Here is a 27,078-nt window from a genome sequence, read left to right as displayed (position 1 = left end):
GCAGGAAGTTCCCTGGTTCAATCTCCAATCTGTGCTGAGTTAGTTGATATCAGTCAGGGTAGGACTGCTAACAATTGACCTCAGCACCCCTGGGCTTGAAAGGGGAAATCATTCTTGATCAATATTCAGTTCATGCATGGACGAGGTTAAAACACAATTGGGCTTTGCTGCGATATTCTGCATGGGCCAATCGCCTGCTGACAATCACTATCAGGGCTCTCAAAAGAAGCACAGCTACTTGTGTGATGCACTAGAGAGCAACTTGCATCCATGGGATCATACCCAAAGAAGTCACCGTCTTCAGAAGAGATGGGAAAATTGGCAGGAAAAAGTATCAAGAATGCAGCAAGTTTTATTAGTTAAATGCCTTCATTAAAAGGAATTGCTTTTTAAATAAGTTTAAATATTTATACTTATTAATGCAAGTTATATCAAAACATATCGCCTAGGAATGACCATTATAGTTAGAAGCTACTGTCTAAATGCTGGAGAATTTTCTTCATTAGCTGATTGTCCCTACTCCATGTGGTGGAATCCTCTTCTCTTTACATCTACACCTTGCTGCAGCTCTTCTGTTAGCACTGCCCTTCCATGACCTGTGTATCTTTAACCCTAAAAAAAATTAAGATTGTGTTATAAGAACATAAAAAGTGTGGAACAAAAATTCCATTCAGGTCATTATGGCCGTGTCTGTTCCATCATGGACTCTATTCAATCCATTTAATCTTCTGAGAAAAGGCCATGTTCTCCCAAGGGTAAATCAAGTAAAACTTTAACGTATCAATTTAACACCACAGCCTGGGGGTAGCTTTCCAAATTTGTGCCAACATGAAGCATCATCTGCTGACTTCATATATTGGGAAATCAATACGCAGAAAATCATGGGCAATGCACCTGCAATTTCCTGATGTTGGGCAAGGCTCCCTGACAGCAGCACAAAGTCAGGAAATTTGTCAGCATGTTATTTGTCCCTTATTGCTGCTATTTTTGACATGACACCTCCATGGGCCAAGGAATTATTATGTTCCACACATCATTCAATTATGTCTATCTCGCCTTGTCTTAATAAATCTTAATCCCATTCCTAACCAGATATTCATCCAGCTCTTTTATAATGAAAGACTTGCATTTTTATAGCGCCTTTCTCAACCTCAGATCAAGAGTGCTATAGATCCAATGAAATACTTATGGGCAACATTAACTGCTTTAACTAGGAGTTTATTCACATCCACAACTGAAGTGGGGGGGTGGTGGAGGAATACATCTAACTTTACTTAGTTCTTACTGGACTGTGAAAGTTGTTCTGGAGAAATAGCGCCATTAGTTGGAATTACATAGTTCACATTAAACTCCCTACCAAAGGGACACATTTCGAGACAGCATTTCATTTATCAAGGGGCAAGAAAGATTAAACTGTTAACATTCTGTGTCAGTACTTAGGATGTTGTTTAATTCCAAGAGACTGTTCTAACTGTTGAAGGAGGCATGCTGAGCACTCACTTGAGCTTTATATTTTAAATTATTGTGGCCTTGTACTTTAGTGCTCTAATTCTCAATATTTCATAACTCCACCTGATCTTATAAATAAGATTGAATAGTTGTCAAAACTTCAATCTATGTGCAATATTTCCATCCAGCTGGAGCGTGGGAGTGTAGCACGAGACTACACTTAATCTAATCAATTGTAAACAATTTTACAACACCAAGTTATAGTCCAGCAATTTTATTTTAAATTAACTTCCTCCTTCCTCAGGTAAATGGAAGGAGGAAGTCTCCGAAAGCTTGTGAATTTAAAATAAAATTGCTGGACTATAACTTGGTGTTGTAAAATTGTTTACAATTGTCAACCCCAGTCCATCACCGGCATCTCCGCATCATAATCTAATCAAGGTAGTGGTACTGTGAACTGAATATAATTAATCCCCTGTTCCACAAATTCTGCTACTGAAGTAATTTTAGACGTTAAGGGACAACAGTCCATTTATGGAATTAACCTCGGCACTGATCCAAAACTGGAATGCCAGGGGACACAAGTTACAAATTATGAAGTTGGAAGACTTGAGATGTCAGAGCAAATTTTAACTGCCGGCTGCCCATTTCTCACCTGAACAAACGGGCGCCCGGGAGTTGAAGGTCGAAAGGGGGGGGGGAGTGGGGGGGGGGGGGGGTTGGGGGCAACCTCTGCCACCCAAGGCACACCTAATGCAATTTTCAGGCAGACCTGTAAATGGGCAAGCAGCACAACTGTCCATTTTGGGTGGGAGGCTGCTTGTGTATGCAAACTGGGGTCCTAACCTGCTTTAGGACCCTGATTGCAATTTTCAGATACAAATGGGTGGACCGCCACATGCACGTTTCGCCCATTCGCACCAGGGGGTGAGCGGCCTAACCAGCGTTCCTTAAAGGCACTGCAGATAGTCTCCCCACAAAAGACCCAGCAATTTTGGGAGTGGGAAATTTTGTGTGGCCAGGGGGCACAGGAATAGTGTGGCCCACTGCCGGCCAATGCTTGCCTCTTGATATCGGCACCCCAACCACCCCCCCCCACCCCCCACCCTACTTCCGACCTGCCAGCCAGCTCAGTGTAGGAGCTGGCAAATTTACTGGCGATCTGCAGCGGAGCGCCTGTAGCTCGCTGACTACATTCAAATAAGGCCTGAATGCAAAAATAGTTCGGGCCTCTTGATGCCAGCTTCAGGCAGGCAGTGTGGCTGCTCAGTTGCCTTCGCGCCCATTTTGGTTGGATCTCTCCAATTAGGTTTCTGGCCCTATCACAGCACTGAAATGGCCCTAATTAAAATCACAAACGAGATCTTCGGTAACCATGGTGCATTTTCCCTCTTCGACCTCTGGTATCCGGCCCCATACATCTATCCGTGGCCCCCTCATCTATATGTTGCCACTTGGTAACATCATCTGAAGACATGGAGTCAACTGCCACATGTATGCTGATGATGCCCAGCTCTACCTCTCCATCACCTCTCTCAACCCCTCCATTGCCTCTATGTTTTCAGGCTGCTTGCCTTAGATAAGCTGCAATTTTCTCAAGTTAAACAATGGGAAGACCAAAGCTATCGCCTTCGGCCCCCGCCACAAACTCCGTACTCTTGGCACCAACTCTATCCCCCTACCAGCCGATGTCTCAGGTTGAACCAGACTGTTCGCAACTTTGGAGTCCCATTTGACCCCGAAATAAGCTTCTGGTCCTAAATCCTCTCCATCACTTCCACCTCTAATATCTCCTGCCTCAGCCATCTGCTGCTGAAACGCTCATCCATGCCTTCATTACCTCCAGACTAGACTATTCCAATGCTCTCTTGATTAGTCTCTCATCCTCCACCCTCCATAAACCAGCTCATCCAAAACTCTGCTGCTTGTATCCTATCCTGCACCAAGTTCTGCTCCTCTACCACTCCTGCCATTGACCTACATTGGCTCCCGGTCCCCCAATGCCTCATCTTTATATTTAAATCCCTTCATGCCCTTGCCTTTTCCTATCTCTGTAAACTACTCCAGCCGTACAACTTCCCAGACACTCTGTTCCTCCAAATCTGGCCTCTTGAACCAACGACCCCCCTCCACAATTCCACCGTTTGCAGCTGTACCTTCATCTGTCTAAGCCCCAGGTTGTGGAAATTCCTCTCTAAACCCAACAGTCTCTTCACCTCTCTTGCCTCCTTTAACCCTCCTTAAAACCTGCCCCTTTGAGCGAGCTATTGCTCACCCCTCCTAATATTTTCTTCTTTGGCATTATTTTCTGATTGCGTCAATGTGAAGCGCCTTGAGATGTTTTTCTACATTAAAGGCTGTATATAAATTGTTATTATTTGGGAGCAGTGATGCATGACATCCAAATGGAAAAAGAAATAAATTTGTTTGATATATATCACATATTTTAGCGATTTGAAATTGCTTTCAATTACTGGAGCAATGTTGCATACAATAGACTGGTTGAACACAAATGTTGCATATGATCTGATTTGCATATAAGATGACTGACTACCAGGAATTGGGTCAAAAAATAGAAACTCTCATACAAGGCTTTGCATACATCAAATCAAGATTCACTAGATTAATTCCTGGGATGAGAGGGTTGTCCTATGAAGAGAGGTTGAGTAGAGTGGGCCTATACTCTCTGCAGTTTAAAAGAATGAGAGGTGATCTCATTGAAACATAAAGGATTATGAGGGGGCTTGATAGGGTAGATGCTGAGAGATTGTTTCCCCTAGCTAGAGAGTCTAGAACTAGGAGGCACAATTGCAGGATACGGGGTCGGCCATTCAAGACTGAGATGAGGAGGAATTTCTTCACGCAGAGGGTTGTGAATCTTTGGAATTCTCTACCCCAGAGGGCTTGGATGCTGAGTCATTGAATATATTCAAGGCTGAGATGGATAGATTTTTGGACTCTAGGGGCATCAAGGGATATGGGGATTGGGCGGGAAAGTGGAGTTGAGGTTGAAGATCAGCCATGATCTGATTGAATGGCGGAGCAGGCTTGAGGGGCCGTATGACCTACTCCTGATCCTATTTCTTATGCTCTTATGTTCTAAAGCTGCAAGCAAGGAAACTTTGTTGTTTCATGTTCAGGCTAAAAACTGGTACATTCCAAGACTAACCCATTATAAGCTCAATGTTTTCTGACATTTTATAGATCAAGAGATTAAAATACCGCATGCTACCAGAACTGAGAGGATATCCTTATCAGGAAAGGCTGATAAGGCTGGGGCTCTTTTCTCTAGAAAAGAGAAGGCTGAGTGGTGATCTGATAGAGGTCTTTAAGATAATCAAAGGGTTTGATAGGGTAGACATAGAGAAAATGTTTCCTCTTGTGGGGGAGTCCAAAACTTGAAGTCATAAATATGAAATAGTTGCTATTAAATCCAATAGGGAATTCAGGAGAAACTTCTTTACCCAAAGATTGGTAAGAATGTGGAACACGCTACAACAAGGAGTTGTTGAGGTAAATAGCATAAATGAATTTAAGGGGAAGCTAGATAAGCACATGGGGGAGAAAGGAATAGATGGCTATCCTGATAGGGTCAGATGAAATAGGGAGAAGGCTCGTGTGGAGCATAAACGCTGGCATAGACCAGTTGGGCCGAATGGCCTGTTTCTGTACTGTAGTTTCGATGTAACGATGGGATGAATGGGCTTCATCCTTATTTACCTTATGATAATTTATTTTAATAAATGAGTGGAAATTTCCATTTTCGTTTATTTATTAAAAACATAGGTATAGGGCCATGGTGCAGGGTATCAGAAAGAATCACAATTACAAACCATGAAATGGGTTACTTTTGTTCTCAACTCCCAGACACTAGGATAATTCAAATCTACATTGACTTTTTGATGATGAATCAAACTAGTGCTTGCTCCCGTTCAAAAATCTAGAAGAGAAAGAGTCTGCATAGGAGCAGATACTGAGAAAACGATTTCAGTCATATAATTATTCATCAAAATTATATCAAGTTTTGATGTTTTATGGATATTAACAGGAGTTAGTGCAGAGGCAGGCAAAATAAAGTATATCACTAAATTAACTCACCCATAATAGAAAAATAAATTAGAATTTATCTTCTTTTTACAATAATAGCATTCCTTTGATAAGGGCTGTACCAATTCTATTAAACAAAAAGTTTTTATGTATAAAAAATGATAATCCCCTATAAAGCTGATTTTCATTACTGAGGTATATATGTCTGAAAATGCTTCAGCAGAAAAGCCTAAAGAGATTCAGTCAGTCAGTGATCCAATTAACTTGAAATTTAATTATACTTAATTACACTTTAACTAAATTGCAATTAATCTTTTGGGGAGGTATTTAGTTTTGAAAAAGCAACTTGCAGAGTAGAAAAAGATTTTTTTTTTTAACCACAATGAAACTTATTCAGCATGTAAGTACATTTATAGAATACTTGGCTGTGTTCTTCCAATAATTAATCAAGAGGATCAGCTGATATCTATACCCATTCATCCCCACCTCACAACACACTGATGCACCTCAAACTGTGATTAAGATAGCTACTTGTGAAAGAAAAGAACTGGGCAATGTGTTCAATATATTAAGAACCCTTTGAATGAAAAGAAAAAGAAAGAACATGCTAAGGACGTCCCAAAATCCTACACACTAATGAATTACTTTTGAAGTGTAGTCACTGTTGTAATGTAGGGAAACATGGCAGCCAATTTGTGCACAGCAAGGTCCCACAAATAGCAATGGGATAAATGACCAGATAATCTGTTTTAGTGATGTTGGCTGAGGGATAAATGTTGGCCAGGACACTGAAAGAACTCTGCTGCTCTTCTTCGAATACTGTCATAGGATCTTTTCTGTCCACCTGAACCCACAACATTCTGACTCAGAGGCAAGAGTGCTACCACTGAGCTTTTTAAGTTCCCACTGCATGTTTCCACTCCATTAAGAATTTTACCATTTAGGGCATATTTCCATCTCTGTTCTTTTCCCTTCCAATATTTATTACTTGACATTTATCTATGTTTAACTGCATCTGCCACATAACTGTACACACTCCTAACCTGTCCATGGCCTCCTGAAGTCACCCACGTAGCTTTCTATGTCGCAAATTTGATATCAACAACCTTTTTTATATTATTCCCCTTATGCTTATGTCCAAATCATGATAAATAGATAGATAAATAGATCAATCGATAGATAGAAAAACAAGAATGGTCAACACACACACCCCTTTGGGCCATACTACTAGAGATAGCTTGTCATTCCAAAAAACATCTCTCTACTCCTACTTTCTATCCTTTAGCTGTCTTTGTATTCATGCTGCCATTTTACCTCTAATACCAAGGGCGTTAAATTTTGCAACAACTCTTATGTGACACTTTGCAACTTTTTGAAAGTCCACCATATCAAATCCACAAGATCCCTTTGTTTATATACTTTGCAACTTCCTTGAAGAATTCAATTAAATTAGTCAAGTATGACCAGCCTTTTCAAATCCATGTATGCGATGGTCTGATTAACTCATACCTTGCTAATTGTTTACTAACATTATCTCTTATTCTAGTCTCTCAGTTTTCCTACCACCGATGTGAGGCTAACTGGTTTAAGGTTACCCAGCTTGTTTCCTTTCCCTTTTTCACAACAAAATTCGCCAGCCTTGTTAATTTTGCAAAACTGTTTGAATTATCTAGAAGTACATACAAATATAATCTGGCATTAACTCCATGATTCTGAAGGACCCCCATTTATGTTATATGTACTTTTCAAGATCTCCCCAAACACACATTATCTGATCAGGCTCCACCCTTTATGACTAAACATATAACCAAATGTTTTGCTACCTATGTATATCTCTACATTTGGAGACAACACAGTTTGACAATTTAAACTATTTGTGAAGGTTAGTTATACCTTTCAGAACTGAGCTGTTGGTTACCTCGCCACTTAATTCATGTCACAGTTTTCTATAAACAAGTTGACCTTTTTAAGAGTAAACCTTTTCTAATTCCCTCCAATACTGTATTTTAAATAGCTTGGTGATCTATAATATAGAAAAATATTACAAATTCACAGCTGCCTGGAGTTAAATTTCTCACCTTCCGAGCTCGCCTCTTTCATTTTCGTGTTAGAGATGAAGTTTTTCACAGCTGATGAATTATTTCCTGATTCTTTCTTTACAATCAGGGCATTACTAGCAATGTTAAAAGCAGGATTAATTTCATTCATATTTGTAACCTCTCCTAGTTGAAGCAGCCTGTCCACTGTTTCTGAATGTTTGCTGCCCTGGACAGTTGTCCTATTGCTACAATTTAAGGCTGAAATTGAATTTTCCAGTTTATCCTCATTGCACTGTATCTGGGCAATCTCGACTGGGGAAGAATACTGCTCTGGTATTAATATCTCAAAGTGAACAATGGATGATTTTTCTCTGACAGATGTAACGATGGGATGAATGGATGACTTCCCATTATGTTCTTCCTCATACTGCGAACAGGTAGCAGAGAGCTGGGTACTGAAATATTTTCTTCCTCTTTTCTTTTTAAATTGAATTCTGGCCATTGTTTTAGAATCTAAACCAAAGGATTTTGTAACCTTATTTCTATATTCCTTAGGAAAAAGTGCTTGGCTGGATTTTTTACTATGTGACGTATCATATGCTCCATCAATCTGGCTGCATTTCTCATCACCATTTATACGATTTAGCTTTTCTATCTGCATTCTGTTTCGATGGGGTCTTTTGGAGAGTATATTTACATACATACTTCTTAGTCTATAATTTGGTTTATTTGAAGGTGTATTTTCTGTTCTTTCTCTTCTAGTTTTCCTCTGTCTCTTGCAACCAGCTACCCCAGATAAAATGGACGTACTTTTCATTGGATATTCCGTCACATTATTAATGTGCATACTTGATCCACTCAAAGTGGATCTTTCCAATAGCTCCTCCAAAAATGAATTCTCTTTTGCTGCCTGGACAATTTGCCTACTGTGGGACTTCATAGTGTTCCCCTCTGCCAGACGCCTCCACTCACATGTTTTCATTTTGCTTTGTTTGTGCAGATTGTTCCATTTAACAGGACCATTCCTGTATTTTTGGCTTGGTGTCTTATCTGATGCTTCTATATTATCTTCATGCTTGGTTAGTGCACTTCGTATTGGCTTAACACTATCCTCTTTTGCAACCTTTCTTCTATCTCTTAGATGCATATAGCGCTTATCTGAACAGTCTCCCTGTCCCTTCTGCACACAGGGCTTTGATAAAGCCACAGAAACCTCATTAGGAAAAGCTGTTTGGCTCTGTCGACCAGAAAAAGCTGAGGACTTATTAGTGCCTAGAAAAAGAAATGAAAAAAGATGGAAAATAAATGAGACCCTTTAAACAATGAATTTCTCATTTTAAGTACTAGATCAAATTAAGAAGATTTTTCATGTTAGTATCTGATCACAGACCAAATAAAGAGGACAATGTATCGACACTGGTAGCAATGTCAGCTTGTTAAAAAATCCACTAAATAGAATACTGAACAAAACACTGCATCAGCTAACTAAGAACTGTGGGAAGGCTGGAGTGGACTTGCTCACGGACAATACAGATTTCTACTGAGCAAAGCACTACAACCCAGTAAATTACATACAGGCTTCAAATTGTTAACCAGTAGTAAATAGATAAACTGCTAATATTTTAAAGTAAAATTCGAAATTATTTTCAATTTGCAACACACTTGGTATCTAGTGCTATTTTAATATAATTGGCAAAAGAACCAGGGGAGAAATGAGGAGAATTTTTTTTTTTTTGTTTACACACAGTATGTGATTTATGATCTGGAACGTACTGCCTGAAAGGATGGTGGAAGCAGATTCAATAGTAACTTCCAAAAGGCAATTGGATATATACTCGAATAGGAACAATTTACAGGGCTTTGGGGAAAGAGCATGGGAGTGGGACTAATTGGATAGCTCTTACAAAGAGGCACAATGCGGCAAATAGCCTCCTTCTGTGCTGTATGATTCTATGGTGTTAATAGCTTTAACGGATCTGTAGCTCAGTCTAGTGAAATCATTTTAAATTTCACTTGATCAAGGAGGATAGTACAGAAAAATTCTTCCAACCCTGATGTACTATATCTTTTAAAAAAGAAATGTAATCCCACCAGATTCCTTCCCCCACTATTATATTCAAATCGGAATCTTGCCATGCAGAAATTTCAGAATAAATGGTATTACAAGACAGATTTCAATTGGACAGAGGACACTTTCTATCACATTCTTTTTTGTCTCCACTTGTCCCTTGATATGTTGGAGGTAGTTGATTTACTTAATTTGAAATACCTGTTGATCTTTCTTAATTTTCTTTAAGGAAAACAGTATGCATCATTTATGCACTTGTGAAGAGTTTAGTGCCATTTCCTGCTTATAAAGGGATCACTCAAAACAGATATATGCAATAAAATTTAAATTTTGAGTAAAAATGTTCATGATCTTGTACTAATACTAGTTTTTCTAATGAGCTGTATTTTGAAATCTGCAAGATGTAAGGCACAACGGTGTGTTTTTGTCCCAGTTTGTTGCACCATGAAGTGGTAGAACACCATTTCATACCCATGATCTTCCAAGCACAAAGGGCCATATTTTGTTCTGTTTGCTAATTTTAGTAAAAAGGTAGACATAAGTAAACAGTGCAATAAAGGCGGAAAGCATTAACAGGTGATTTGTCTACGGGATTCTGAAGATTTCTCATTCTTTAAAAATGTATTAAGGAACATTAGGGACGTGAATATAATGACAATTTTTGCTTAATATGGCCTTTAATGAAGAATTCACTGAACTTTCCTCGGCTATACAGTCAAATGGAAAAGTGATTACTTTACTCTTCTTCATACCTGGAATTAGTGAATTTAATTAATACGAAGTATAATATACTTAGCACTTCTTGGCAAATGACAGTAGAAATGGACCTGGTCTCTGAAGCTAAAGCAAAACCCCAAATGAAGAAAATAATAAGAGGATCCTGCCTGAAACTTTCTTCAAAATAAACTAGGTGTAAAGTTACCAGGATATTTTGTTAAACTGGGAGGCACATTGGCCTGCTCCAGGAAACTATGTGGGTGCCAAAAGATTTTTTTTTAAAAATGTATTTGAAGAAAATCAATGAAATTCCATCACAAATATCTGACTTTGCACTGGTGAAAAATGAATACAATTTACTTGTTAAAATGTTGCCCATTCCCAGGAAAAGGTCTCGTCAACAGCTAATCCCAGAGGACAAAAGCTATTCTTTGTCTACAAATATTATATTTCCTTTTCCAGAATTATATATCTAGGGAAAACAGTTATGCAAAAATATGGAACATGATATTCTATATAATGAGACAGGTTAGGAAATGCAAATACTCATGCTTCTGAATAAAATAAACTATATAAAATTATATATAAAAGTATTTGTAGATATCTAATCTTTTAAAATGCAAGTATTTGTCTTCCTGCCCATTTCATTGGGGGCCAAGGATTCATTGGAATGCTTCCGAGGCAGGTTTTGTTCTATTACATTGACCATTTACAACAGTTACAAGCATCCTGACTATTTAGAACAGTTACAAGCAGCCTCCACCTTGGTTAAACAAGTGTCCAGCACCTTATCCAATTTCAGATTAATTTGAGCCCTTTGACAAACATCAATTTATCTAATAAAATCATTAACTGGTTACAGGCTGGAATTGTTAATTTTTTTACGCATAATCTCACTGTCTCGTTCACATTTGCCTGTACCACTGATATACAGGCTCTCGTGTTAAAATGGGCTTTGATGCTGAGCCATTTCGCACAAATATCCCACATTAGTTAACGTTAAGATATATACCAGTCAAGTGGTTTGTTAACTGCTCGAGAAGTATTAAAAGATCACTATCATATCTTTGGTTTTATAAATACTGTAAAATGTGTAAATCTTTTTTAATTCTTGCATTCTCAGGAAGTGCACATTTCTTGCCATTTTGTTAGCGATTCAAAAATGTGATGAAAAAGTTTTTTTTTTGATAAGAGAAAAATAAAGCTCTAAGCTCCGAACTTCAGCTGTGCTGCTCTATCAAGTCTACAGCACAGAAGCAGGCCATTCGGCCCAACTGGTCTATGCCGGCATTTATGTTCCACACGAGCCTCCTCCATCTAACTCTAACAGCATACTCTTCTATTCCTTTCTCCCTCATGTGCTTATCTAGCTTCCCCTTTAATGCATCTATGCTATTTGCCTCAACTACTCCTTGTGGCAGCGCATTCCACATTCCTACCACTGTTTGGGTAAAGACGTTTCTCCTGAATTCCCAATTGAATTTATCAGTGACTATCTTATATTTAGGCCTCTAGTTTTGGACTCCCCCACAAGTGGAAACATTTTCTCTATGTCTACCCTTTCATTATCTTAAAGATCTTTATCAGGTCACCCCTCAGCCTTCTCTTTTCTACAGAAAAGAGCCCCAGCCTGTTCAGCCTTTCCCGATAAGTATATCCACTCAGTTCTGGTATCATCCTTGTGAATCTTTTTTGCACCTTCTCCAATGCCTCTGTATCCTTTTTATAATACAGGAAACAGAACTGTGCACAATACCAGAGGGGCTCGACTTTACAATGGCGTCGGGTTGGTAGCGGGAAACCCACAAAATCAAAATTTACCGTTTCCGACACAATTGCATGCTGGACTGGAAGTCCCGGGGGGGGGACATCGGAGGGGGGTAATGGAGGGGACATCGGAGGGGGGGGGGTGGCGAAGCGGGGGACACGGGAGGGGGTGGTGAAGAGGGGGACACCGGGGGGGTGGCGAAGAGGGGTACACCGGGGGGGGGTGGGGGGTGGGGTGGTGGTGGTGGTGAAGAGGGGGACACCGGGGGGGTGGCGGCGAAGTGGGGGACACCTGGGGGGGGGGGGGGGGGTTGCGAAGAGGGGTACACCTGGGGGGGGGGGGGGTGGCGAAGAGGGGGCCACACCGGGGGGGGGGGGGGGGGGTTGCGGCGAAGAGGGGGACACCGGGGGGGGGGGGGTGAAGAGGGGGACACCGGCGGGGGGAGGGGGGGCGAAGAGGGGGCCACCGGTGGGGGTGGCGAAGAGGGGGACACCGGGGGGTGTGGCGAGGAGGGGGACACCGGGGAGGGGGGTGGCGAAGAGGGGGACACCGGGGAGGGGGTGGCGAAGAGGGGGACACCGGGGGGGGGGGGTGAGGGGGACACCGGGGGGGGGGGGGGGGGGGGGGGGGGTGGTGGGGGGGGGGGGGTGGCGGAGAGGGGGACACCGGGGGGGGGGGGGGGTGGCGGAGAGGGGGACACCGGGGGGGGCGAAGAGGGGGACACCGGGGGGTGGCGAAGAGGGGGACACCGGGGGGTGGCGAAGAGGGGGACACCGGGGGGTGGCGAAGAGGGGGACACCGGGGGGTGGCGAAGAGGGGGACACCGGGGGGTGGCGAAGAGGGGGACACCGGGGGGTGGCGAAGAGGGGGACACCGGGGGGTGGCGAAGAGGGGGACACCGGGGGGTGGCGAAGAGGGGGACACCGGGGGGTGGCGAAGAGGGGGACACCGGGGGGTGGCGAAGAGGGGGACACCGGGGGGTGGCGAAGAGGGGGACACCGGGGGGTGGCGAAGAGGGGGACACCGGGGGGTGGCGAAGAGGGGGACACCGGGGGGTGGCGAAGAGGGGGACACCGGGGGGTGGCGAAGAGGGGGACACCGGGGGGTGGCGAAGAGGGGGACACCGGGGGGTGGCGAAGAGGGGGACATCAGAGCAGGGTGCAAAGGTAGGTTCATTTATCGTTTTCACTTACGTCTATGGTTTTTTACTTAATTTATATAGTTTCTTGTTCCCTGATCAGGCCATTCATGGCGTGAATTAGAAGCGGTGGGCAAGCCGCCCAGGTATGTTAAAAATCTTTCTAAGTACTTAATCTGTCACAGGTAAAGTGCCTTAAGTACCTCAATGAGGTATATTTGGCTCTTTAACTGTCATCCCGCCGACAATTAAAGCCGGCGGGACTTCCGTTTTCGGGTCGCCCGCGTGCACACAGGTGGGTCCCTGGGAAACTCGGAAGTCGGCGGGTTGGAGCTGGCTTCCGAACCCGAACGGGATTTCCACGATTTTCGGAGCTCCCCTGCCCCCAACGCACCCGCAATTGCCTCCTAAAATCGCCCCCCAAGTGTGATCTAACCAAGGTTCTATACACGTTTAACATAACTTCTCTGCTTTTCAATTTTAGCTGTCTAGAAATGAACCCTAGTGCTTGTTTTGCCTTTTTGACGGCCTTATTAACCTGCGTCGCTACTTTTAGTGATTTGGCTATCTGTATCTCGAGATCCCTTTGCTCCTCCACTCCATTTAGACTCTTTTATTATCCAAGCATTATGTGGCCTCCTTATTCTTCCTATCAAAATGCACCACCTCACTTATCTATACTGAAATTAATTGGTCATTTACAAACCCAATCTGCAAGTTTAGTAATGTCTTCTTGCATTTTGACGCATTCTTCCTTTGTATTAACTACATCCCCTATTTTGGTGTCGTCCTCAAATTTTGAAATCGTGCTTCCGATTCCAGAGTCCAAATCGTTAATGTAAATTGTGAACAACAGTGGTCCCAGCACCAATCCCTGTGAAACAACACTTCCACCTTTTGTCAGTCTAAGGGAGGCTCCATTCAGAGGCCAGGAATTTCAGCACGAGAGGAAGGGCGAGTGACTATCTAGCACCTGGCTTCATAGCAACAACTTTGGTGGAGGCCCGAGAGTACCTAGCTACCCTTTCTCTTGGTCAGGGAAGTATGGTGTGGGAAAATCCAAGAAAATGGGAGAGAAAAATATTTTAAAAGGCAGCAGTTTCATTCTAACGTGAAGACTCTATGAAATGTATAAAGCATAAATCAGAGTTCTCTTGGTCAAATTTTGCAATGTAGGCATGTAAATTTAAAGCACAGGTTTGTCTAGAAGTCAAGTGCCTACTGCTTATTCCCACTTTTTCTTCAAAGTGGGGTGTAGTCAAAAATTTGAAGCGCTGGGTAACAGAACGACCCTCGGCATAAATATATTACCCTTCGCTATCCAGTTGATTACCTACAATGCTTCTTGAAAATGGCTGGTAAGAAACATAAGAAATAGGAGCAGGAGTAGGTCATACGGCCCCTTGAGCCTGCTCCAGTATTCATTAAGATCATGTCTGATCGACCTCAACTCCACTTTCCCGCCCAATGAGGTATATGTTTTGGGGAAAATTTCTCTCTCTGTTCCTCTCCCCTCCCCCTGCCTTCGTGGAAGATGGAGCACTCAGGTCATATGGTAAGATTACTGTTGTCAATTTGAACAACCTGAAAGAGCTCCAGTGAGATCCCATTCAAGTACAGTCACTCCTACATTTTCTGCAGAACAGATGTAAAAGGCACAACAACTGAATACAATACTCTAATAGAATGTATTAGCTGGGAAATTTGGATCAGTATAAATAATCAATTTATAGCAAAACTGGATATTATGGTCTCCAATAATAGCATTTATAAACAGCATAATACATTTTTTCATAAATGTTGAAACTTTATGTAGCAGCTGCATGATACAGCATATTGGAGCCTCAATGTATTGCAGCATTGAGTTATAGCTCTGCCCCATGACTCCCACTAAATCCATTATCTTAGCTATGCCACTATGGTGAGGCTCCAAGCACAGGCGAGATGTTTCCCCAGAGGGGAAGAAAAAACTGTAGTCAGAGTCACTTATAGGACCCTCTCTTATACTTCCTGGTGGTTGGTTTCAGAGCGATACTGGGACAGGCTGTTGAAAAGTCACTTTCTTGGTGGGATCGTGTGAGAAGAACAAGAAAAGGGAGAAAAAATTATTTAAAAAGGAGGCAGAACCTTATCCTTAAGAAACAAATCACTACAGTTTTGATGCATAAAATGTTATACGCAGCAAAAATCAGTGAAGTCAACCGAGAAAAATCATCCTGCCAAATGGGTAGTTAAGTGTTTTGGGACGTTTTACTACGTTAAAGGCACTATACAACAAGTTGTTGTTGTAAAATGAAGAGTAACCATCTCAAATGAGATTCTCTTCGCATTACATTAACTATATGACTACTACATCCGGAGATTATATTTTAAAATATTTCATGATAGCCTGAGCCAAAAATATAATACATAGGCCATTTAGACAATGAATTTCAGATATGAATTTTAATCACAAGAAATCCCTGAGAATATTTTACCTGTTTTTCTATTTATTATAGTAACCAATGCCTCAAATCCATAAATATTTTAAAAACATGATATATTTTTCATATGTAGTTAAAAATTCTGACAAGTTTAACAAATTTTCTTTAATGACCAACTTAATCATTTTACTGTTACATAATTCAATTTACAGCCTCTAATACAAGTGAGTCACAGTTATTTGACTGTGAAAAGCAGCCTTTCCAGATCTCCAAACTACAGTTCAACAATACATGTAGCACTTACCCTTACTTTTGAAGGTACAATCTCATAAAGGAGAAAGATATTCCATATGAATGTTCTTCTCTCTTTTATCACTCTTATTCAAATAAACAAAAATCATTATTTGTATCACTCTGTGGTACCCTGGAGATCTATGATTCAGGTTGGGTGGAGCCAGAGTTTTGTTCATTATTAGGAATAAAAAAGATATAATACACCAAGAGAAATTATATCTAACAGCTGATTCTTTTGCAAAACTATACGATGAGAGAGAAACAGGTAGTACTCTCTTACTTTAAAGACTGTGATTCTAAAGGGATCAAATTGCTTGATATGGGGTGCAATGCTGGTTAATTGTATTTAATGGTTAATACTATTTTTGAATGGATTCACTATGGTTTTTGCTTTCCAATCATCACATTTTATTATTTAAAAACCGGACTATTTATGAAGTAGCGGACACAGAAAGGGTTTATTGCAAGACAAAGCACTCAGCTCCTCAAGAACTGCAGCTAGATCAGCAATGGATTATTAATGTCAAAGACTATGGTCACAGCAGTTCTGCCAAAGTAATTCTTCTAAAGTGCCATATAACATTGCACAAAATGACAGCTGTAAAAGTTAACTAAAAAACTGTTCTAATTACAAAATTACTGCATAGCCAGTGCTATACTTGATTTCCCCAAATCTGCCCAATGTTCACAGCCAATGGTTTTTGTCTTAGAAGACTGTTTGATATGTAGTTTAAGAATAAACATTATCATTGCACAAAACTATTTCCATTCACTGTAGTGTAAAAGACAATGGCTACCTGCTATTCTTTTTTTTAGATCTAATCTTATTTATGAATCAATCTTTAGATACCTATTTTAGTCTATGGTTGTTTGAAGATCAAATTCCCATAGATAAACGACTTGTTAACAAAATCTCAGTAAATGTGCTCTGCGCAACTACATAATATTGTATAACTGCCACCAGATGTCTTTAGCACATTGGGATGCCTCCTTTCTGCGTGAACTAACAATACATTGTGGTAAAATTATAACAGAAACCAATGGAATTCTGTTAAGATTAATTTCCATTTAAAAGGCACTTAAATCTATTGCTGTTATGTACCTTGGATTTACCAGTGTCATTACCTAATCCTTGGTCTGTTGCTTTTGCAGGCTATGTGAATTGAGTTAGGGCAATCTCAATCTAGTTTATAGCTTGCATTGGCCCATAGCACAAAATCACTCCTAATTTGAGATTAATTGGCAATCTCATAGAGAGGGGTCCATATTATGTAGGAAATGGGAAATTGAAAACACTGGTGCAGTAGGAAATACTCTTCAAAGGTTGTGGACTGAGGCGTATTGCTGGGACTGAGTGGAGGCATCTTCCCATACTATACCTGACCTGATGCTGTACAGGGTGAGATGATGTTCTATTCCCCCAACATGAACTTTCCTCATCTTAAGCAAAACATTAAAAAAAACGACAGAATAGGAGATTATATTAAATAGCTTGGCTCCATTGATAAACACGTATTCTTAAATCAGAATGAGCCAACATGACAGAATAGGATATATATTGCTTTCATATTAGTTATTGTCTTCAGTGAAGCCTAGGTGCTGCGTAAATACATTCTCAGTTATTAAACTTGTACCTTTATTTCTAGATCTGGACAGCCTATGATTTCTGCTCTTTGCTACTTTGTCAGTTTTTGGCAGCTCATCAACGTGCTGATATCTTACACTGGCATCCTCCTCACCACCTATCAGTGCAGCTAATTTAGGTACATATTCGCCTTTCACTTCCAAGTTAGAACACAGACTGGTGAAATTATCTTCCTCCCCATCAAAAACTGAGTGCGTTATATTGTTTTCATTGGGTTTTGTCAGCCTGTCAAAGTAGCTGGATTCTCCATTTGTACTCTGAAACATTTCCACACATTCAGTTCCTATGTTCTCAGGTGCAGCAGCACAACTGCAGTCATCAGCTTTGACAGCATTTGCTGAACTATCCGCCCCTGCTGTTTCTAAACATTCTTCCTCTGGATCCTCATCAAAAAGCTCAGGGGTGAAACACCATGTCTCATCCTTCTCATCATCATGATCTTCCTCCGCAGGCTGCTGCATATCAGTGCCAACCGAGGGTGCTATTCCCATCACCTCTGCCTCATCCCCACATAACGACCCTACAACAGAGGAGGGTGATACAACCATGGAGCTGTTATAAGAATTTCCTGTACTGTCATAAGCAGTTTGCTTTTCCTTATTTTCCTGTAATTCACATTTTACATTCTCTGTGATGTTTATTGATGTAGAAGTATCTTTCTGTAATATGGCCTCAAACGGAAATAAAGTTATTTCCGTTTTTTGCTGTCTTTGACTAACAGAGTCACACAGCATGTTGTTATAATGATCATCTTGCGTCAACTGAATAGTTGGAAAATGCGATTGTATTGATGGTGCTCGCGTAGGCATTGAAGTCAGGGGCCTTTTTTTGAAATATTGCATGATAGATCCTGATGCATTTTTTGTGTCACCATTGTTTACATTTTTCACTTTGATACTGGCATTTCTGAAGAGTGGAGTCTTGGTAATTATGGTTGTAGCAGAATTAGCTTCCTGGTTATCTGTAAGCCAAGCAATAATTATCAAAAGTCATAAAATGCCAATGCAGCAAAATTAGCTTTTCCCAACTATCTAAAATCTCCTGCAAAAAATAAAATAAAAACTTGATCGAAATTTTTGTTTTGAGTGCTCAGGCATCGATCACACATTCAAATCATGATTGTTGTGAAGGATCACATTAAACAAGCTCAAAGAATCCTACTAATCAGCAGTGCAGCACTAAGCTCTCAAATAGAGCCATTGTTGTAAAGTAATGAGAGAGATTTTGGGCACCACACTTTGGAAAGGATATATTAGAGCCACGGCAAAAGAATAACTGGGTACACTTAGATGTTACCAAGGATGAGAGGATGATGGTCATGGAGAGACTTTGAACTGTATTTGGTGGAACAAAGGATAAGAACACTAATAGAATTCAAGGTTCGAAAATGTAAATAATGAAAGATTATTTCCACCGGTTGGTGAATCGCTAATAAAGGGGGAGGGGTAAACTCCAGATTAGTACATGAAGCATAAAGGAGAAGGTTAGAAAGACTATTCCCATTACAAAAAGGGTTATTAAATTATGGAATGTATTACCATAAGTATTGAAACCCAGTCAATCATGACATTGATTGAGGAATTAAATAAACAAAGAAAAAACATAAAAGGAAGGGGAAAAGAGCAAGAAGTGGTATTAGAATAAATAGGTCGGCTGGGAAAGCTAGCACTGGCGCAGGCAAGATGGACTGAATAGCTTCCTTCTGTACCAAAATTTTGACTATTCAAATCCAAAACAGTCAGCCAGATCACTATGTGAAGCACTTAGCGAGTGGCTGAATATTCCACATTTTGGGGGGGGGGGTTGGGGTGGATGGAGAAAGCGGAAGAAACCCGACAGAACCAACCCCACCACAAGAATCACAACCACTGTTAACTGGTTGGAGAGCAACGCTGTCGGTTGGCGTAAAACAGCGCACCACTTATAATGTCTCGCCTTGGTGGACGGTGGTTGTAATAAGGACATGGAGCGGTTGGTGTGGGAAAGGAGTTTCTAAATTTTTTTTAAAAAGTTGATTGAGCTTGTTGGGGTTCATGCTGTAATTTTACATAATTCAGTGCATAATTGTCTTAAATCAATTAGAAAATAATTTACCACAACTTGGCCCTTGCAGTCCACTCACTGTCATGCAAAGTCCTCCAGTGGGCAGCATGAGGTGATGTGGGACATAGGTTTCTTCAGCCTACAATCAATACCATTCCATGACTGTTAGATTGATTCGAGAGAGACAAAAACAGGTCTCGTCTTCTACTGCTTAACACTAAATTAGTTTCACAGGCTCAAATTAATTCAAGTTCAATGTCACTTATCAAAACTTCAACAATCTCATTCAGTGGGGCAGATCACCAAAAATCTCAAATTGGTGATGAAGGGGCTCTTCTCTGAAGTTAGGAATTGAGGCACTTTGTTAGAGCAGTAGAGAAACATTTTTATCTCTACTGAGTTATATCTAATTGGCAAAAGGTAGACAGTACTTTGGCTCGAAGTGAAGGGAAAAATTCCACTGTTATTCCTCACCTAAAATACATACGAGACCCTTGCCCTAATATTAAAAATCTTTATACTTTATAGGTCATACTAATCCATTATGTTGCCTGTTGAAATGAATGATGCTTTATTAATACTAACCAGGTATTCCTGTGGTGCTCGTTTTACTGGTATCACAGTAGGGAGGTGTAAGAATGGCACTAGGACTAGTCTTCTGGTTTGCTGAGTTATCATTAGGTAAGGTGCACTTCGGAATACCTTTTTCCAACAATCCTTGTGTGCTGACAATCTGTGCCTGATAATCCTTGTTCTCAACTTGAGCAGGTATTGCCAAACCTTCATTAGAACATCCTGACGTTATAGCAAGTATTGTATTAAGGTTCTTGGGTAAATGGTCAACACCCTTCTGGTGAGCATTGGAAAACATGCACAATGAATCCAATGCGCAGTCGAAGTTTGGATGGTGTTGGACCTGTCGACGGACCCACTTTGACAAACCTATAATTTAAAAAAAAGTTTTAACAATGAATGCAAAATAAAAAAGAATGAGCAAAATAGCATCTCAAACAGAGGACAGTTATTCTAGAAATTGGTTTATGGATTTTATGTGACGTCATTCTTAATGTAAATCAGAAAAGTGAAGTGTAAACAGAAGTTTGTGCAAAACAACCCAATTTTAACCAAAAGAAAACACACGCCCAATCAATGAAAGGGCATTTCTTTCTTTTTCAATGTTAGCATGTTACTGAAATTTATTTTAAAATCCTAACAAAGGTTTAAGTAAATTAGTACAATTTTTTTTAAATGTTTCTTGTTCCCCGTAATAATTTGCAAAGAATAATTTCCATCAGGTTTATCAAAAAAATTGTATTTACTTTCAATACCATTCTTTATCCACTCCATTGCAAATCCCGCCATTACTGCAACTATTGCAGCATCCAAAGCTGTAAAATGCTTAATTAATTATATGGGCTTTCAACCATTCATACAAACCCAAGATAATTGCAAAATCCTTTTTTTTAAACCCTTAAATTTTCTATGTTTACTCACATAGAAACAGGACACAGTCAGCAATTTCCCAGCATTTAACATTTTGATTGGTAACTCACGTCCATTGATACAGTTTTAAAAATAATGAATGTTGTCCATTTTGTATTTTATATATTTGTTCTTGTATACAAATGAATTGTGTTTATTTAGTTTTGTTAAAATACAAGAAATCATTTAAAAAGATTTTTTTTCTATTGTGCTAGTTATTTTTTTCTCCTCTTTGTCGTTTTGTCACAAGTCCACATGTAAAGTCACCTTGTCGCTGCTCAGCATTTAATTTAAACAGCCCATCCATGCATGGATAATCTCCATGTAGAGATTATAACGCACTATAAGCCAACTATTATTCCAATGGATTTTTTCATATAAATTACTTTCCAGGTTCAACAGTTGAAACTGCAACACTTGTATCTACTCAGTGAAATGCTGTCTGTGATTGGAGGGGCTCCAATAAATATATTTTCAACCATGTGAGCAGTGAAAATGACCAAGAAGAATAAAGTTACAGTATTGGTTGAGTCAAATTAGCATAAGTTATCCTTTCAGGGTGGTCTTTATGATCTCTGAACATGATTAATGCACCAGTGCTTGAGGTCTATCGTCATTGGCTAAACTTCGCAAAAATAATAGACGAGAAAGGTGGTGGATTGTTGAAACAAAGGGCATGATTTTTACATGGAGCCGGGAAGGGAGCGAGGTGGGGGAGATAACCGGATGCCAAACCCGGAAGTAAAGTCTGCAACCTAATTGAGGTCAATAAATTTTATTTCCGGGTTTCGTGCCCGGCAGCCAGCCTGATTGACAGGCTGGCGGGTTGTCGGCTGGGAATGCCTGGGATCGGAGAAGAGGGAGGAAGGGATTGTGGGCAATGGAGCACATTGGGATGGGGGGGGGGGGGGGGGAGGAGGGGTCTGATGCCAGGAGGAGATCGAAGGCAGATGAACAGCAATAACTATAAGCCATCTTGACAGCCGACGAAGATTTGCCTAGCTCTCTCCAGAGCCGCTATCAAATGGCAGGGCTCCTCCCTCCACCTTCCTATATAATAGATCCATCCTATAGTAAATACAAATCCTCACAGTCAAACCTATTGCTAAATCTTCAGAAGAGTCAGAGGTCGCAGTTCGGGAGAGGTGGGATCGGAGATCGGTTGCCGTTCAGGAGATGAGATTGGAGATTGGAGGTTGGTCGCAGGTCGGGAGGCGAGGTCGGGTGAAGAGTCGGTGGGGTCTACCATGTTGGAGGCGGGGGGGGGGGGGGGGGGGGGGGGGGGGGTCGGCCGATCGCATGGTTCTGATTGCGCCAGGTGAGCTTGTTGGGTCTGGATAAAGAACTCCTGCTCCTCCTGGTCCACAAGCAGTGCAAAAAAGGCACTCACCTCATGGATATGACCCTTCTTGCCTGCTTTCACCTGACGCGAATCAGAAGCGATGGGAGGCCTGTGCAAGTAAGGTTAAATTCGTTTCACATTTATAAAAAATAAAAAATTAAGTGCCTCAACTTTCGCAAGAGGTACATTGCCCCTTTAACAACCTGCCCACGGTCATTAAGTAGGGATGGGACTTCCGGCTATCCATTGCGCACACGCAACCAAACGTGCCTGGGTTAACTCGGAAGTGGGCACGTTGGAGCTGGGTTGCGGTTCCACTTCAAAAAACTGTAATTTTTACCTCCCACCCGCCCCAAACCCACCCATTCTTTGGGGTTAAAATTACCCCCAAAGTGTCATGGAATATTTGTCTGCTTTTAGCCCTGCTCTGAGCATTCCTACCCTCTCAAAAAGGAGTTTTGAAAAAAAGGTTAGTCAAAAGTGAGAAATGGACTCTAGTAACAAGCTAAAGCCTTCTTAAAGGTCATTAATGTTGAACCCATGCAGCATTCCACAGCTAGGTAGCCGCATTGAAAAGTGAGCATTTTATTTCATTACTGAACTTAACAAAGATTAATCATAGAATCATAGAAAATTTATGGCACAGAAGGAGGCCATTTGCCCCAACATGTCCGTGCTGGCCAAAAATGAGCCACCCAGCCTAATCCCACTTTTCAGCTCTTGGTCTGTAGCCTATTTTTAAAAATGTGATGAGGGTTTCTGCCTCTACCACCCTTTCAGACAGTGAGTTCCAGACCCCCACCACCCTCTGGGTGAAAAACTTTCTCCTCAGCTCCCCTTTAAGCCTTTTACCAATCACTTTAAATCTATACCCTCTGGTTATTGACCTCTCTGCTAAGGGAAATAGGTCCTTCCTATCCACTCTATCTAGGCCCCTCATAATTTTGTACACCTCAATTAAATCACCCCTCAGCCTCCTCTGTTCCAAAGAAAACAACCCCAGCTTATCCAATCTTTCCTCATAGCTAAAATTCTCCAGTCCTGGCAACATCCTCGTAAATCTCCTCTGTACCCTCTCTAGTGCAATTTTATCCTTCCTGAAATTTGGTGACCAGAACTGTACGCGGTACTCAAGCTGTGGCCTAACTAGTGTTTCATACAGTTTCAACATAACCTCCCTGCACTTATATTCCATGCCTCGGCTAATAAAGGAAAGCATCCCGTACGCCTTCTTAACCACCTTATCTACTTGCAGTCTACAGCTTTCCTACTCACTATCTACCACACGGCCAATTTTTCTATCCTCTGCAAACTTCTTAATCATGTCCCCGACATTTAAGTCCAAGTCATTAATATATACCACAAAAAGCAAGGGACCTAGTACTGAGCCCTGCAGAACCCCACTGGAAACAGCCTTCCAGTCACAAAAACACCCATAGACCATTACCCTTTGCTTCCTGCCACTGAGCCAATTTTGGATCCAACTTGCCACATTCCCTTGGATCCCATGGGCTTGTACTTTTTTAACCAGTCTGCTATTTGGAAGCTTGTCTAAAGCCTTGCTAAAATCCATGTAGACTACATCAACGCACTACCCTGATCGACCCTCCTCGTTACCTCCTCAAAAAATTCAATCAAGTTAGTCAGACGCGACCTTCCAGTAACAAATCCATGCTGATGTCCTTGATTATTCCGTGCCTTTCTAAGTGACGGTTTATCCTATCCCTCAGATGTGATTCCAATAATTTGTCCACCACCGAGGTTAGACTGACTGGCCTGTAATTATTCGGTCTATCCCTCTCTCCCTTTTTAAAAAATGGTACAATGTTAGCAGTCCTCCAATCCTCCGGCACCACGCCTGTTTCTAGGAAGGATTGGAAAATGATGGTCAGAGCCTCCACTATTTCCTCCCTTGCTTCTTTTAACAGCCTGGGATACAGTGGAATGGGCGGAAGTTAACATTTTCAAAAACTGCCACAGCAGTGAAGGAAATTAACATAAAATAATTTCCTGCCCAATAGCATAGGTGCAGCAGATATTGATGGATATATCAACAGATCAGCATGGGAGCACAGTGGAATGGGAGGAAGAGAGGTCAGCTTGGGAGCTCAAAGGACACAGGAGGTGCACAACTCACAGCAGATAGTAGGTCTACCACAACAACAACTTGCAATTATATAGCGCCTTTAATGTAATAAATGTCCCAAGGCGCTTCACAGGAGCGATTATCAAACAAAATTTGACACCAAGCCACGTAAGGAGATCTTAGGACAGCTGACCAAAAGCTTGGTCAAAGAGGTAGGTTTTATGAAGCGACTTAAAGGAGGAGAGAACAGAGTCAGTTATCTGGCAATGATTGAGGTGCAGTGCATGAGGAGGTTCAGGCTCCTCTGGAAAGCTGTGACTGAGATTTGCCACCTGAAGCAAAAGGACCTAATGTGGCCATCAGCAATCAGCAATGCACTGGCATCTCGGGAGTCAGTCACTTTGACCTGTACTGTTCCATTAAGGAAGTCTTGCCACCACCAGACCACATCTCTGACAGCAAGAACCAGAGCAGGCAGGAAGACAGGTAGGAGGATTCACTGTCCAGATTGTTCACTGAGCTCCGCAATCATAGAATCTTACAGCATAGAAGGAGGCCATTCAGTTAGTCGTGCCTGTGCAATTTAGTCCCACACCCCAGCTTTTTTCCCCATAACCCTGCAAATTAGTTCTCTTCAAGTAAATGTCTAATTGCTGTTTGAAAGTTCCTATGGAATCTGCCTCTACCACCTTCAGGTAGTGTGTTCCAGGTCTTAACAACCCGCTGTATGAAAACATTCCCCTTAATTTCCCCGCTAGTTCTTTTGCCAATTATTTTAAATCTATGACTTCTGGCTACCGACCCACTTACCACAGGAAACAGTTTCTCCCTACTTGCTCTATCAAAACCCCTCATAATTTTGAATACCTCCATTAGGTCTCCCCTTAACCTTCTCTGCTCTAAAGGAGAACAATCTAAGCTTCTCCGATCTCTCCACATAACTGAAGTCCCACGTCCCTGGTATCATCCCGATATACCTCCTCTGTACCCTGTATAAGGCCTTGACATCCCTCCTTAAATGTGGGGCCCAGAATTGTGCACAATACTTCAGCTGAGGCCTAACCAGTGATCTGTAAAGGGTTACCATGATTTCCTTGTTTTTGTAATCAATGCCCCTATTTACAAAGCCAAGTATCCCATACATTTTCTTGATGTGGAGATGCCGGTGATGGACTGGGGTTGACAATTGTAAACAATTTTACAACACCAAGTTATAGTCCAGCAATTTTATTTTAAATTCACAAGCTTTCGGAGGCTTCCTCCTTCCTCAGGTAAATGTTCAGGAGCTCCTGAACATTTACCTGAGGAAGGAGGAAGCCTCCGAAAGCTTGTGAATTTAAAATAAAATTGCTGGACTATAACTTGGTGTTGTAAAATTGTTTACAATACATTTTCTTCACCACCCTATCAACTTGCCCTGCCATCTTCAAAGATTTGTGAATATGCACCCCCAGGTCCCTCTGTTCTTGCACCCTCAAAATAGTACCATTTATTTATCGGGCACTATTATTTTCTTTTGCACAGATTTACAATCATGGAGCAATTATTTGCCACATCTGTTTGGTTTTTTTACGGTGTACTATCGTTTGTTTTTTGTCAACCGATGCTTTATTTCTGCACATTTAATTTACCCCACTCATTTCTCACCAATTTTCTTCCTTTCCCTCCTTAAGATGTTGACTCCTTACTAGGGTACAATTCCATTGCTACTGTTTGCCCTCTAGTTCCTCACCCAAGTGGCTACTATTCATGCATGAGCCTCGTCAATGGGCGTTGGAAGGCTATTTAACCAAATGGAGTGTCACAGCCGAGACCCATCCCCTTTTTACCAGAGATCAACACATGCACTTTCAGTCATATGCGCACTTCCCTCAGGAGTCGATGGATAGTGGTCAGGAGCAGGAACGCTAGCCAATTTTTCCTTTCCCAGTCCTGGGTGCTAATGGAACCCTTCAAACCATTCAACCAAAGGCTGGTTGGCACAGTGGGTTTGCACACTGCCCTTTCACCTTTGGTTGGGAGTTCAGCCTATACTAATGGGATGAAATCTCCCTTGAAAGGTCATAACTGAATTGAACCGGGGCAGTGTCGATCCAGTTCTTAATGCATGAATCCGCAGCATAAAAGTGCCCATTATTCAGCACTAATTGGCAGTTGACTCAGAGAGCCCTTAAGGATATCTGGTACAGGAATTGAAAACAACACACTTGTGTATTAAGGGGTGCTCTTTTGAAGTTGAAGCCAAAGCATATTGTTGGAACAGTGAAAAGAGATTTACTTTTACATTTTCTCACAAGGCGGGAGTGGAGGGCAAGTAGGAGGCCACCTCTTACTGACTGACTCAGAAGCACATTGGAAGCAGCTTAGGAAATGTGCATGGTTCAAGGAGATTTTAAAAAGGGGAGAAAATAAAATGCAGGAAAAGTGAGGGGGTAAGAAACCTTTTGTAAAATTGCAGAACCTCCTAGCTCCCCCTTTGCATTTGGAGGAATTCCCATTATCCGTGTTTCAAATGTATCGAATTCTAAGTCAAAACA

The 27,078-nt window shown here is 41.4% G+C and overlaps 1 protein-coding gene across 2 annotated transcripts in view; it reads right to left on the bottom strand.

Annotated features, from left to right (window-relative positions):
• Nucleotides 1-356: 356 nt before the first annotated feature.
• Nucleotides 357-27,078, bottom strand: part of brip1 (BRCA1 interacting helicase 1) — a 200,265-nt gene continuing 173,543 nt past the window's right edge. Inside the window, exons 19-21 of one of the 2 annotated variants that reach the window (XM_068008500.1) lie at nt 20,217-20,573; nt 17,578-18,108; nt 357-612 (exon numbers count right to left, since the gene is read on the bottom strand). In XM_068008500.1, the coding sequence (XP_067864601.1) occupies nt 503-612; nt 17,578-18,108; nt 20,217-20,573 (998 nt within the window). In that variant the 3' untranslated portion in view covers nt 357-502. Of the gene's footprint in view, nt 613-17,577; nt 18,550-20,216; nt 20,574-27,078 lie in introns of both variants that reach the window. The other variant, XM_068008498.1, reaches the window with a different exon arrangement.

The sequence above is a fragment of the Heptranchias perlo genome, chromosome 28, assembly GCF_035084215.1.
Source record: "Heptranchias perlo isolate sHepPer1 chromosome 28, sHepPer1.hap1, whole genome shotgun sequence".
NCBI lineage: Eukaryota > Metazoa > Chordata > Chondrichthyes > Hexanchiformes > Hexanchidae > Heptranchias > Heptranchias perlo.
The sequence above is the reverse complement of the archived record's forward strand: the minus strand, read 5'-3'. Positions and strand labels throughout refer to the sequence as shown.